The sequence below is a fragment of the Nicotiana sylvestris genome, chromosome 7, assembly GCF_000393655.2.
Source record: "Nicotiana sylvestris chromosome 7, ASM39365v2, whole genome shotgun sequence".
NCBI lineage: Eukaryota > Viridiplantae > Streptophyta > Magnoliopsida > Solanales > Solanaceae > Nicotiana > Nicotiana sylvestris.
The window spans coordinates 9,673,331-9,686,503 of record NC_091063.1 but is presented as its reverse complement, the minus strand read 5'-3'; the positions used below and the strand labels follow the sequence as shown (position 1 = coordinate 9,686,503).

Here is a 13,173-nt window from a genome sequence, read left to right as displayed (position 1 = left end):
AATCATGAGTACATCAATGCTCCTGGTGTCCGTGGGATATCATTCGGTCTCGCCACGGGCTTATGCGCAAGATCCCTTTGAAGTCGGTCCAAGCTGTTCATTATTTGTTTAACAAAGGTCATCACCACTGCAAAGAAGTAGTGCGAGTCATATCCTCACAAATGTGGCACTTCATAACGATGTAGTCAGCGATGTTTCTAATTCTCTCTCTTATGACGCCCTTTTCTTGTAACAAACGCCCAATCTGCTGGGCTCTGGCCTCCAAAGTTTGCTTGGCTGCATAGTTTTGTTCCTGAAATTGTTGCAAGCCTATTTCTAACTGCGCCAATGTCGTGTAATAGTGTTCCCTTTCAACCTTGAAGTCTTTTGCCTGCTTGATCATTTTGTTTTCCGTGGCTATGACCCTTTTCTTCAACCCCGCGACCTCATCGTCATACCTTTCTCTTAACTGCTTAACCAGGCATACCTGTTCATCTGCATTTTTAGCCAATTGTTTTTGAGCCCTGGCCAGTTCACTTTCTGCTTTGTTCAAATAGAAACTATAGTTACTTACTTTCTGCCTTAGGTTAGCTACGAGCTTTTCATCTCTGTTACTTCGGACTGGATTTTCTGCTGCTACTTTCAGTTTCTGCATTTGAGCTCGAAGGGCCTCATTTTCTTTGGCTAGCCTTTTCTTTTCACCCTCATCCGCCGCTGCTTGTAAGCCATTCTCGTATTGAAGGTCTTTGACTTACTTCTCCAACTTTCCTATCGTGGCCCTGTACTTGTTTTCCTTGGCAACCCAAGCCCATGGTTCTTGCGATGCCTCGACGAATTCCTGAATGTGCGGTTTTTTGGCTGGTCTTTCTGATTCGGCCCTTGCAGTGTTCTTCTTTCTATACCAGGCAAGGTAGGCGGGTGAGACCTCGCCTTTAGATAGGTTACGCACTCGGGTGCTTGCCGTCAAATACTGGCACTCGTTCCAAATAGAACGAACTATTTCTTCATGAAATTGGCCGTCAGAGCTAATCTCAACCGCGTGGATACTGAGATCTTCATCTGGATGCATCACCTGACACCTTCCTAATTGTCTCATCACTCGGTAGGGAGCGTAAGTTTGAATACCTCGAAGACCCATTAGGAGGAAGTAAGGACCTGTGGCGGGTATATATACAATTTCTTCAACAGGAAGCCAACCTAGTGTCCATTCTATTTGTCCCGTAGTGATGGCGCGAAGACGAGCTATCCATTCTCCAAACCCCTCCGGTAACTTGAACCCTGAAACCCTTGTGTTGAATTCTTCAATGCAGCTTTTCTCTGCGGATCCATAACTCATATACTGAGGGTGGTGGCACAAGTGCTCGATCATCCACATTTGTAGTAGCAAATTGCATCCCTCGAAGAAGGCTTCCCCAGCTTTACAAGCTGTGAGAGCTCGGTATATCTCAGACACTATCATAGGGGCAAGAGTGCTCTTGGCGTTGGTAACCAGGACCTTGACGACTCCATCCACCCGCAAATAGATATTCCCGTCTTTTCGGTGAAACACCACAAGGCCTAAGAATGCTACCATGAAAGTGAAATGCCTATGCTCATCCCATTTTGTTCGGTTCCCTTTACTGCAAACCCCGCTATCCGGATCACTGAACCCTCGTACATGCCCGTACTTCTGGTATATAAAACGTAGAGTGGAAAACCCCCTTCCAACTCGAAATACGGGATTCCTTTTTTTATCTTTAGCAAATCCATGAATTTGTGAGAGTTAACGGCCCTTGGAGCGATCAGATACTTATGCCTCAAACCTGCAGTACTTTTCATATAACCTGCTATCTTTTCCAAGGTCGGGGTGAGTTCAAAATCCGAGAAGTTAAATGCGTTATGGGCCGGGTCCCAGAACGTAACCAAAGCCTTTATGATATCTCCTCTAGGTCTGATCTTTAATAACCCGGTGAGACCCCCCAAATGTAGACTGACCTTATCTTGCTCTGACTTGCCCAGATCTTCCCACCACATACGCAATTCTAAAGGGATTTTGTTCGTAACTATTATCGGCAAATTATGACTCGTGCTCATTCTGCATGTTTATTGGGGTGTTTACAATTTAAGACTTATTTGACTCGAAATAAAATTAACACACATTTTTTCAAAAATAAAATATAAACCCGATTTCGCAAATACAGCCTTTTAGCACTTCGAGAACGAAGATTTTAAGGTTGTGTTGGCTCACCGGTGAAAACCTTGAAACCAATGACCACAGGTGGCTGTTCTTGCAAAAACGGCCTTCCGTCGCCCTTTTTAAGGATATTGACAAGAATGGCATCACCATAACTATTTTTCAAATAAAAGTAAAATTTGTTCTTTTGGCTATTTTTGCGAAAAGGAAGTTAGACGCGATGAGGGTTGCCTACGTATCTCACACCCTGTGAGAATCAAACTGGCGTAGTTCGGGCAATTTTGATAACACAAAAACTAACTTTTTTTTTTTGAAAACAAAAAATTCTCTTTTTATTTTTTTTTCAAAATTTCGGCAAAGTTTTGCCATATATAGGTTTTCAAAACAGGTAATTACCTCTCTTAGCCCTCACACTGCTATTTCTTTTCCAAACTCTTTCCTTTTATTCAAAAACCGGTCAACATGCAAATCCGAAGCAAATAAATCAATCCTGCAAAATGCGCATTTGGTGTTCTATCGGGGAAATTGTTGGGATTCATAGTCAGTTGGCGGGGAATTGAATTGGATTCGTCAAAGATCAACGCTATCCAGGAATTACCACCGCCAAAGAATAAGACCGAGGTGATGAGGCTGTTAGGGAGGCTAAACTACATTAGCAGGTTTATTGCTCAGCTCATGACAACTTGTGAGCCCATTTTTAAGCTGCTAAAGAAGGATGTTGCGGTCAAGTGGACTGATGAGTGTCATGAAGCATTCGATAAGATAAAGGGGTATTTGTTAAACCCACCTGTATTGGTCCCACCGGAACCAGTGAGACCTTTGATTCTTCACTTGACAGTCCTAGATAACTCATTTGGTTGTGTGTTGGGTCAGCATGACATCACTGGCAGGAAAGAGCAAGCCATCTACTATCTCAGCAAGAAGTTCACATCTTATGAGGTCAAGTATACTTCCCTTGAAAGAACATGTTGCGCACCGACTTGGGTAGCACAAAAGTTGAAGCATTACTTGTCATCCTACACTACTTACCTCATCTCTCGTCTGGATCCTTTCAAGTATATCTTTCAGAAGCCCATACCCACAGGAAGGCACGCAAAGTCTTGCTCACGGAGTTTGACATCGTATATGTGACTTGGACGGCGATGAAAGCCCAAGCTTTGGCTGATCACTTGGCCGAGAACCCGGTGGACGAAGAATATGAACCTTTGAAGAATTATTTTCCTTATAAAGAGGTAATGCACATTGACGAGGTCGAGAAGGAGGAAAGGCCCGGTTGGAAACTCTTCTTTGATGGGGATGCTAACATGAAATGCGTTGGGATAGGAGCTGTACTCATTTCTGAAACAGGGCATCACCACCCTGTTATGGCTCAACTTTGTTTCTATTGCACTAACAACATGGCTGAGTACGAGGCATGCATTTTGGGTTTAAGGCTAGCTGTAGATATGGGAATACAGGAAGCCTTGATCTTGGGAGACTCGGACCTTTTTGGTGCACCAGATTCAAGGAGAATGGGAGACGCGGGATTTAAAGCTCATACTGTATCGATAATGTCTGCATGACTTTTGTCAATGATTTCGATCAATATAATTCAGGCACATTCAGGATCCATAATAAGGTTGCCGATGCTTTGGCTACCTTGGCGTCAATGTTATATCATCCAGATAAGGCTTATGTTGACCCTTTGCATATTCAGGTCCGCGATCAGCATGCTTACTGTAACATGGTGGAAGAAGAACTTGACGGCGAACCTTGGTTCCATGATATAAGGGAGTACCTCAGAATGGGGGTATATCCGGTACAGGCCGCAGGGGACCAAAAAAGAACAATTTGTCGATTAGCAAGTGGATTTTTCTTCAGTGGGGGAGTTTTGTACAAAAGAACTCCAGATCTTGGATTATTAAGATCCATAGATGCTAGACAAGCCACGACTATCATGACCGAAGTGCATTCCAAAATCTGCGAACCACATATGAGTGGGTATGTTCTGACAAAGAAAATTCTTCGAGCAAGTTATTATTAGCTCACCATGAAGCAAGATTGTATCAGTTTTGTGCGCAAGTGTTATCAATGTCAAGTACACGAAGATTTGACTCATTCTCCGCCATCTGAATTGCACACAATGTCCGCACCATGGCCCTTTATTGCTTGGGGTATGGATGTCATCGGACCAATTGAACCAGTAGCATCCAATTGACACAGGTTCATTCTGGTGTCCATTGACTATTTCACCAAATGGGTTGAAGCTAAAACTTTCAAATCTGCGACCAAGAAGGTAGTGGTCGATTTCTTTCATTCAAATATCATTTGTCGGTTCGGAATCCCAAAGGTGATCATCGCAGATAATGATGCTAATCTTAACAGTCATTTGATGAAGGAAGTGTGTCAACAATTTAAGATTAAATATCGCAATTCCACCCCATACTGCCCCAAAGCGAATAGAGCAGTCGAGGCAGCCAACAAGAACATAAAGAAGATACTTTGGAAAATGATGCAAGGTTCCAGGAAATGGCATGAGAAGTTGCCCTTTACATTATTGGGTTATCGCACTACTGTTCACACTTCAGTAGGTGCAACCCCTTACTTATTGGTATATGGCATAGAAGCAGTGATACCCACGAAAGTTGAAATTTCATCCCTTCGGATTGTTGTTGAAGCTGAAATTGATGATGATGATTGCATCAAAACCCGCCTGGAGAAATTAAGTTTGATTGATGAAAAAATATTGGAGGCAGTGTGTCATGGCTAGTTGTATCAAAAAATAATGGCGAGAGCATACAACAAGAAGGTGCGTCCCCGAAAAATTTGAAGTGGGTTAGTAAGTATTGAAACACATCCTTCCACATTAGACTGAAGCAAAAGGCAAGTTTGCCCCAAATTGGCAGGTGTCATTCATCATAACGAGAGTGTTTTCCAACGGGGCTTTGTATTTAACAGATATAGAAGGCAAATGTGTAGACATGACTATCAATTCTGATGTAGTCAAAAGATATTATGTATGATTTCTATGGTTTAAATTGTGTTTGTTTGTACTTGGCATGTCTTGAAGATTGGAATGACGAAGACATTTTGTTCTACTATCTAAACACTTTATCCTTTGTTACCCCTTTGAGCCTTATTTATTTTCTTTCATACTCCTCTTTTGGAATCAGTAGCGAAATTCAGAAAATACGAACGCAAAAGGTAAGTAAAGAAGTGAAAAAGGAAAGAAGAGAGAAAAGAAAAGAAAAATGTAAAAAGAATGAAAAGAAAGAAAGGAAGAGAATAGAAAAGAAAAATAAGAGAAGAAAAAAAAATAAAGAAAAGAAAGGAAAGAAAAAGAAAAAAAGAGAGAAAGAAAGGAAAGGAGAGGAGTAACAACCACAAAGCAATTCCTATGACATGAGCTACGTTTGACCGGATTCCTTTTAAGGATACGTAGGCAGCCTCATGGTTCGGTCCCATCAAAATAAAAATTCAAAAGTCCCCAAGCAAAGAAACTGGGGCAGAAGTTGTGGTTGCTATAAGAAATCTGATTCCAAAAGTTGTAATGTTGAACTCATCCAAGCTATTTTTTTGAGCCTTTGTGATACCTTTTCTTTCTAACCCGGTCCAAAAGCCCACATTACAATCCAAAGAAAGACTCTCTGATCAGCCTTTGAGAGATTCCAAGTCAAGCAAGTAAAGGTGATTCATGTCAGGGGCAACACTCCGTTATGAGTAGGAAAAATGAAAATGAGAGAGTCTTATTGGTGAAAACCCTCACAGGTACTGTAAGGTGATGGGAAGCTGAGAGAAATTAAAATGAGCGAGTCTTACTAGTGAAAACCCTCATGGGCACCATAAGGGCGACAATGAGTTGAGAGATGAGCAAATGAGAGAGGTTTGTTGGTGAAAACCCTTCAGGGCACCACAGACAGAACATGGTCAGTGATTTGGTGAAGAAATTGGATTTTGGAGATCTCGGGGTATAAAGTATAACAATTGAAAGGCAATTGGTTGAATAGGTTGGGCTGATTAATCCAAAATGCATGTCATGATCATTGATGCCAGTTGTTCCACTCAGATAAGTCTCCTTTCCTTTTCTCTCACAAATAGTCGTCTAATTTTAGATTTTGTTTTATTCCTAACTCTCAAAGTCATTGCATTTCATTTCTTTTGAGTTTATTTCTCTAAGGTTTTTCTAATGTCAGCCTTCTTTAAGCAAGTAGGAAAGGGTTTCAAAGCTTCCAATTTCCAATTGCACATAGTAGAGTGCGGCCAAAACATACCAGAGATAGAATGATGTAAAGTGGGAAATAAGGTGTCAGTGAAAGTTCTATTGGTCGAATGGTTTAGTAATCTTGTGGGAGATATAGAGGTTTAGGTAGAAAGGTCAGAAACGTAAAACAACGGTGTGGGTGTAGAACACTCGCGTCATCCAAGGTCCCGCGGTTGAGAGTCAGTCGGAAAGTCAAACGGTTCTTGGCCGGTTCAAGGCAACCAGACAAAGCAAAGCACGACAATGGAGAGGCCACCTTCAGCAAGAATGCCACAAACTAACCACCACATTTTAAACTGACAAGAATTTTCTTTGATTTTAAATAGGAGCAAAAAATTCTATTTGTTTCGGAGAAACCTTCCGTAAAGAAAACAAGTACCGGACAAGTTCGACTATAAATCCTCAGGACCCTCCTGGATAATGAGACCTAGTAAATGCAAAACATTCATGCATAACAAGATCTAGCATAAGTTTTACCTTGAGGAAATATAAGTTGGCTTTGAAGTTTCATTCTTAGGATAGAATTCAATTCGAAATTTTTAGGACCCTCCAGAATAATAGGACTTAGATGTACGACCTTCATTAGATAACAAGATTTAGCGTGAGTTCTGTCGTAGAGAAATATAATTTAGCCTTAAAGTTGTCACTCTTAAGATGAGATTTGATTTTAATATTCACGACCCTCCTGGATAATGGGATTTAGTTTAAGATATTCACAGATAACAAGATTTAGCGGAAGCCATACCTTTAGGAAATATCATTTAGCTTAAAAACTATCAGTTAACTAGGAATTTTCAGGACCCTCCTGGATAATGGGATCTAGATTTCAAATTCTTAGAGATATTTGGTAACATGACTCAATTAACACTCACAGATGTGCCCAGCTACCAAACTGGGGCAAGAAATTTTCTTTGTTTTGTCCATTCTATTGTAATCAGGCACCCACCTGGAGAGCAAGGGAAAACAACATGAGTTTCGAGAATAGAAAACAGCCGAAGGTCGAGCAATCAAGCACCCACCTGTAGAAATAACGGAAAGCAGTTCAAAGGAAAATCAGTCGCAAGAGGAAGTAGTTCAAGTTCAGCAATCAGGATCCCACCTGGAGAACAAAGGGAAAACAAATCAAGTTCCGAGGAAAAGCGGTTAAAGTTTTGGCAATCAGGCGCCCACCTGGAGAGCAAGGGAATACAGTTAGAGTGTTTGTAATTAGGAGCCCACCTAGAGAACAAAGGGAAAGTAATTCAAGTGTTGGTAATCAGGATCCCACCTGGAGAACAAAGGGAGAGCGATTCAAGTGTTGGTAATCAGGAGCCCACCTAGAGAACAAAGGGAGAAGCAATTCAAGTGTCGGTAATCAGGAGCCCACCTGGAGAATAAAGGGAGAGCGATTCAAGTGTCGGTAATCAGGATCTCACCAAAAGAGCAAAGGGAGAAGCAATTCACGTGTCGTTAATTAGGAGCCCACCTGGAGAACAAAGAGAGAAGAATTCAAGTGTCGGTAATCAGGAGCCCACCTAGAGAACAAAGGGAGAGCGATTCAAGTGTTGGTAATCAGGTGCCCACCTAGAGAAAAAAGGGAAAGGCAATTCAAGTGTCGGCAATCAGGAGCTCACCTGGAGAACAAAGGGAAGCAGCAATGCAAGTGTCTGTAATCAGGAGCCCACCTGGAGAACAAAGGGAAGCAGTCCAAGTTTTGTGGAAAAACAGTGCAAATATTGGTAATCAGGAGCCCACCTGGAGAACAAAGGGAAAACAATTCGAGTGTCGGTAATCAGGAGCCCACCTAGATAACAAAGGGAAGTAGTCCAAGTTTCGAGGAAAAACAATGCAGATGTTGGTAATCAGGCACCCTCCTGAAGAACAAAGGGAAAGCAATCCAAGTGTTAGTAATCAGGAGCCCGCCTGGAGAACAAAGGGAAGACATCAATGTTCAAAGGAAGATAATGCAAGTTTGGCAATCAGGCTCCCACCTAGAAAACAAAGGGAAAACAAGTCAAGTCTCGGAGGAAAGGAAGATAATTCAAATGTTGGTGTCACACCTCCTTTTTCACTACACCCGTAAAGGCGTAAAGGAGTTTTTCCCATTTAAAGGACAATCAGAACGGGATTTAATTATTAATTATTCAGAGTCGCCACTTGGGAGATTAATGGTGTCCCAAGTCACCGGTTGAACCCCGAACCGAGGAAAAATATGACTCTGTTACAGTCTGCAAAACAGAAATCTGAGTAAGGAATTCTGTTAATCCGGGAGAAGGGGTTAGGCATTCCCGAGTTTCGTGATTCTAGCACGGTCGCTTAACTGTTGTATTTAACTTTATCTGATCTTAATACATGCTAGCTTATGTGCCTTTTATAATTATTTTTAAAAGAATTGCAACGTCGTAAAAATGTGTTTCGAACCGCGCTGCAATCAATGCGCCCGTGGTTGTCAACACACTTCAACTTCGTTGAGATTGGGATTTGCGCCGCATCAATGCGCACCCGAATTTAAGAAAGTGATTTAATTAAATCGTGCCTAAAGATTCTAACGTATTATTTTTGGGGAAGGCGGTGGAATTTACTAAACAACCTTTCCAAACTTAATCAATTAAATAATTCTACTGTTATCTACTTAATTTGTCTCTAAGAATCCTGATTAGTTAAGGCCAATACTTTTCAAATCCGAGTTCAAATATCCAGGAAAAAGTGCAGAGAAAATTGGTCTTGAGCCCATAAGGCCCAAATCATGTAATTGCACATGTTGCAAGCTCAAACTCCTACAGCTCCAAGCATTGGGCCTAGCGCAGGCCAAAATTTTAAACCCAATGATAGGCATCTGTAGAGCCCAGGGATCGAGCCCTTGGGGCACCCTTCGGTTTAACTAATTATTTCAGGCTTTTAATGCACCTAAGCCCAATTCCAGTCACCACTTGACCAAGACAGCCCTGGGCTGCCTATTAATACGCCCAGGCCTAGATGAAAACTGGCACAGTACGAATCTATTGAATATGCAATTCAGATTAAAACCAAAATTGAAACCAATCACGCGTATTGAACTCAAAATCAGTTGTAACTTGCAAATTTAACTTTAACAAACTGCTAAACTTAAACAAACTTAAAGCTACAGCTACATAAACATGGAATGCAACAGTCTGAACAGTCTGGAAATGGTTTGAATTAACAATCCCTAATCCAATTCAATCCAAACGAATCAGATATGTATAATCACTTATCAATCAACTGATTACAGTTATATACATCCAACGAGCACAGATTGACCAAGGTGATTGCATTTCATCCCAAATTGTGATTACATCAAGGTGATTTTGAAAGTTTACCTGGAAATTGGAATGTAAATAGAGAAGGGGAGGTTAGCAGCAGTAACAACTCAGTAGCAGCTCAGAAACTAGAGTAATAACCCAGTCACAGTCAGTGAAGGGGTAATATAGTTCACCCAGGTTCAACAATTCAGAAGAAATGAGTTGAAATGCAGAGCAAACCTAGTGAATCAACCCAAAACACACTCTGGAATACCAACCATTAAAAATCCTAGATAAATGATTCCAAATTTGACTTGTTTGAATTTAGAAACCACTCGAAATTAAACCAGGAAAAGTGTTGTAATTCAGCTAATAGAATTTCAGATCTAGAGACTGAAGAATATGTTTAGTGGATTTTTTTTAGGCTGAAAATTCCATCCCCTTCCTCAAGGCACTTCATGCCCTTTTATAGGTGATCCAAAAGGGTTAATCAGATTTTTGATTTTCTTTTTAGTCCCTCCCCTATTTTCAGTTTAGTCCCTCATTTGTTGACTTGTTTCCCAATATAATATCCTAAGTTGGCTGAAATCTACACTAAAATACCCTTCTAGAAGGCCCTAGGATTCTCTTCTACCCCTAAAATACCTATACTACCCTTACCCCTATTTTGAAATTACTATTCCCAAAGAAACTGCCATTTTCCATGCCTAAACTACCCCTGAAAGCTTCTCCAAGTTACTGATTCTACCTATATTCTCAACAGCTATAACCAATCCCCTGAATTAATTCAAAACTAACTAAGACTGATTAATTAGAAGTCAGAAATTAACCAATTGAACTAACCAATCCCAATTATTCAATCACCAAACCCAAACAACTTAAAAAAACAGGATCAGTCAATATTAATGGAAAAAATGGTACTAAATCCAAACTAATTAATTATGCCGATTCTACAATTAAAATTGTGATTAACTAATATACGACACATGCCTCAAACTAAATTAAAAATGCGAAGATGCTTTACTGATCAAGGAGCAAGGAACGAAGAAGATTTAAACTATACTAATACACACAAAAACATAATCGTAAAATTATCAGAACACCTTAATGAAATCAAAACTTATAACTAAAACTGTAACTATGCAAGTAAAAAGAAACAAGAAAGCTCACTGAAGCACGAGAAACTCCGGCCGATTTCTATCATCCGAATCTTTCCAGATTTTTGACATATAACATCCCTAACCATGTGTTTTTCACAAAAGAACACATGGTTAAGGATTTTATGGTCTAAAATCACAAAGATTTTGGGTTAGGGTTTTGGCCAGAAATTCTTAGATCTGAAATTTGAGCCGCTTCGCCGGGATTCGAAGAAAGATGGTCATGGATTTGGGTTGAGGGAAGTCTGAGGATGGTGTGGTATGATTTTGGGCCGGTTTGGATGAACTTGCGACTTGGCCGGAAACTTCAATCGGAGATTCGACGAGCTCTGACAATATTCGAGGGAAACCAATGGTAGGAATGGAAAGAGGAGAGTGAGGAGGACGAGGGGTGTAAATTTGGGGGTGATTAGCATCGGCACCGCCACCGGCGATCTAGGGTTTTCAGGGAGGCGCGGCTAGGGTTTGTGGGGGTTGAGGAAGACGATGATGAATAGGGTGGGGGCCTTCGGACAGTCTTATAGTACGCCTACCCCGCCTCTGAGCCATTGATCTTGTTAACCTTGATGGTTTGGATTAATCGACGCCAAACGACGTCGTTTTGATTTTATCGAATTGGACCGGATGGGGAGAGGGTTCTGGGCCTGGGACTACCAGGAGCTGTGATTTCACCGCGATTGCTGTTGTTGCTGCTTGCTGACTTCCCTTATTACACCGTGTAAAAATAAAAGAAGTTAGACTAAGTTATGAACTATGAATTACAAAAGTCCTATCTAGATTCTTCAAACTTGCTCTTGTACTTCCTTGTTGCCTGGTTGTCTTGTATTGTCTTGTTGCCTCATTGTCTTGTGTTTTCTCGATAAAATTCCCTGTTGCTATTTCACCTGGTTAACTGAGATGTTGTTCCCTCTCTCCAAACTGCTGAACTTGAGTAATCTTGAACTCAAATGTATTCCTCTGTTATCCAGGCGGGCTCTTGATTGCTGATCTTGAACTTGAAAATACTCCTCTATTATCCAGGCGGGCTCCTGACTTCACAGAAATATACAAAACGAAGAAAACTTTCTGCCCCAGTTTGGAAACTGGGCATACGTTACCGGATATTAATAGAAATTTGACTAAAGCTAGACTTGAAATACCTCTGTTGTACAGGCGGGCTCCTGCTTTCCGAAACTTCAATTGTATACCTTTGTTCTCCAGGCGGGCTCCTGACTTCAACTACTTAAAAATTTAACACCTCCATTCTCCAGGCGGGCTCCTGACTTCGACTACTTAAAAATTTAACACCTCCATTCTTCAGGCGGACTCCTGATTTTGACTGCTTAATATATTTAACACCTCCATTCTCCAGGCGGGCTCCTGACTTCGACTACTTAAAAATTTAACACCTCCATTCTTCAGGCGGGCTCCTGACTTTGACTGCTTAAAATTTTTAACACCTCCATTCTCCAGGCGGGCTCCTGACTTCAACTACTTAAAAATTTAACACCTCTATTCTCCAGGCGGGCTCCTCACTTCGAATACACAAAGAAATTGATTGAAAACTAAAATCTTAATTGTGTCACCTCTATTATTTAGGCGGGCTCCTGATTGCTAAAATTGAATTGTATGTCTCTATTCTCCAGGCGGACTCCTGATTGCTAAAATTCAAAATGCATGTCTATGTTCTCCAGGCGGACTCCTGACTTTTAAAATTTAAACTGTATGTCTCCGTTCTTCAGGCGGACTCCTGACACCAAACTTAAAAAGTATGTCTCTGTTCTCCAGGCGGACTCCTGACTTCAACAAAATAATCAACCAACAGAAATTTTTTGTCCCAGTTTGGAAGCTGGGTGTATGGGTGAGTGTTAAACTGAATCATATTATCACATATTACTAAGAATTGAAAGCTAAATCCTATTATCCAGGGAAGTCCTGACAACTCCTCATAATTACAAACCTAAAGTATTACTCTCACTATATCATGTTATCTACAAGGGTTTAAACTACATCCTTTTATCCAGGAAGATCCCGTCAACTCCAAATAATTATGAACCTAAGGTGTTACTTCTCACTATACCATGTTATCTTATCCGGTTATTTGAATTATGTCCTATTATCCAGGAAGGTCCTGACAACTTACATTTTATCCTAAACATGCAAACTTTGCAACCAAATTATATTCCCATACGCTATTCATGATTATCTCGTATTTAATCGAACCGCACTTTGCGGTCAAACTTGATTACTGCTTGCTTTCCCTTTATAGAGAATTCCTCATGAACAACCAACTTTCTGCCCCTGTTCCAATCAAAGAAAATTCTGTTAGTTTAAAATGGTGGTTAGTTGATGGCATTCTTGCTGAAAAATCCTTCCCCTGCATGACCTTGTGTTGACTGACCTCCA

At 40.8% G+C, this 13,173-nt stretch overlaps 1 protein-coding gene across 1 annotated transcript; it reads left to right on the top strand.

The window, feature by feature from the left end:
• The first annotated feature begins 2,776 nt into the window (after positions 1–2,776).
• LOC138872731 (uncharacterized) lies at positions 2,777–3,714 on the top strand. The gene is made up of 2 exons (XM_070151144.1): positions 2,777–3,096; positions 3,237–3,714. The coding sequence occupies exons 1-2, from the start codon at positions 2,777–2,779 to the stop codon at positions 3,712–3,714; spliced, it is 798 nt and encodes a 265-aa protein (XP_070007245.1).
• The last annotated feature ends 9,459 nt before the right edge of the window (positions 3,715–13,173 follow it).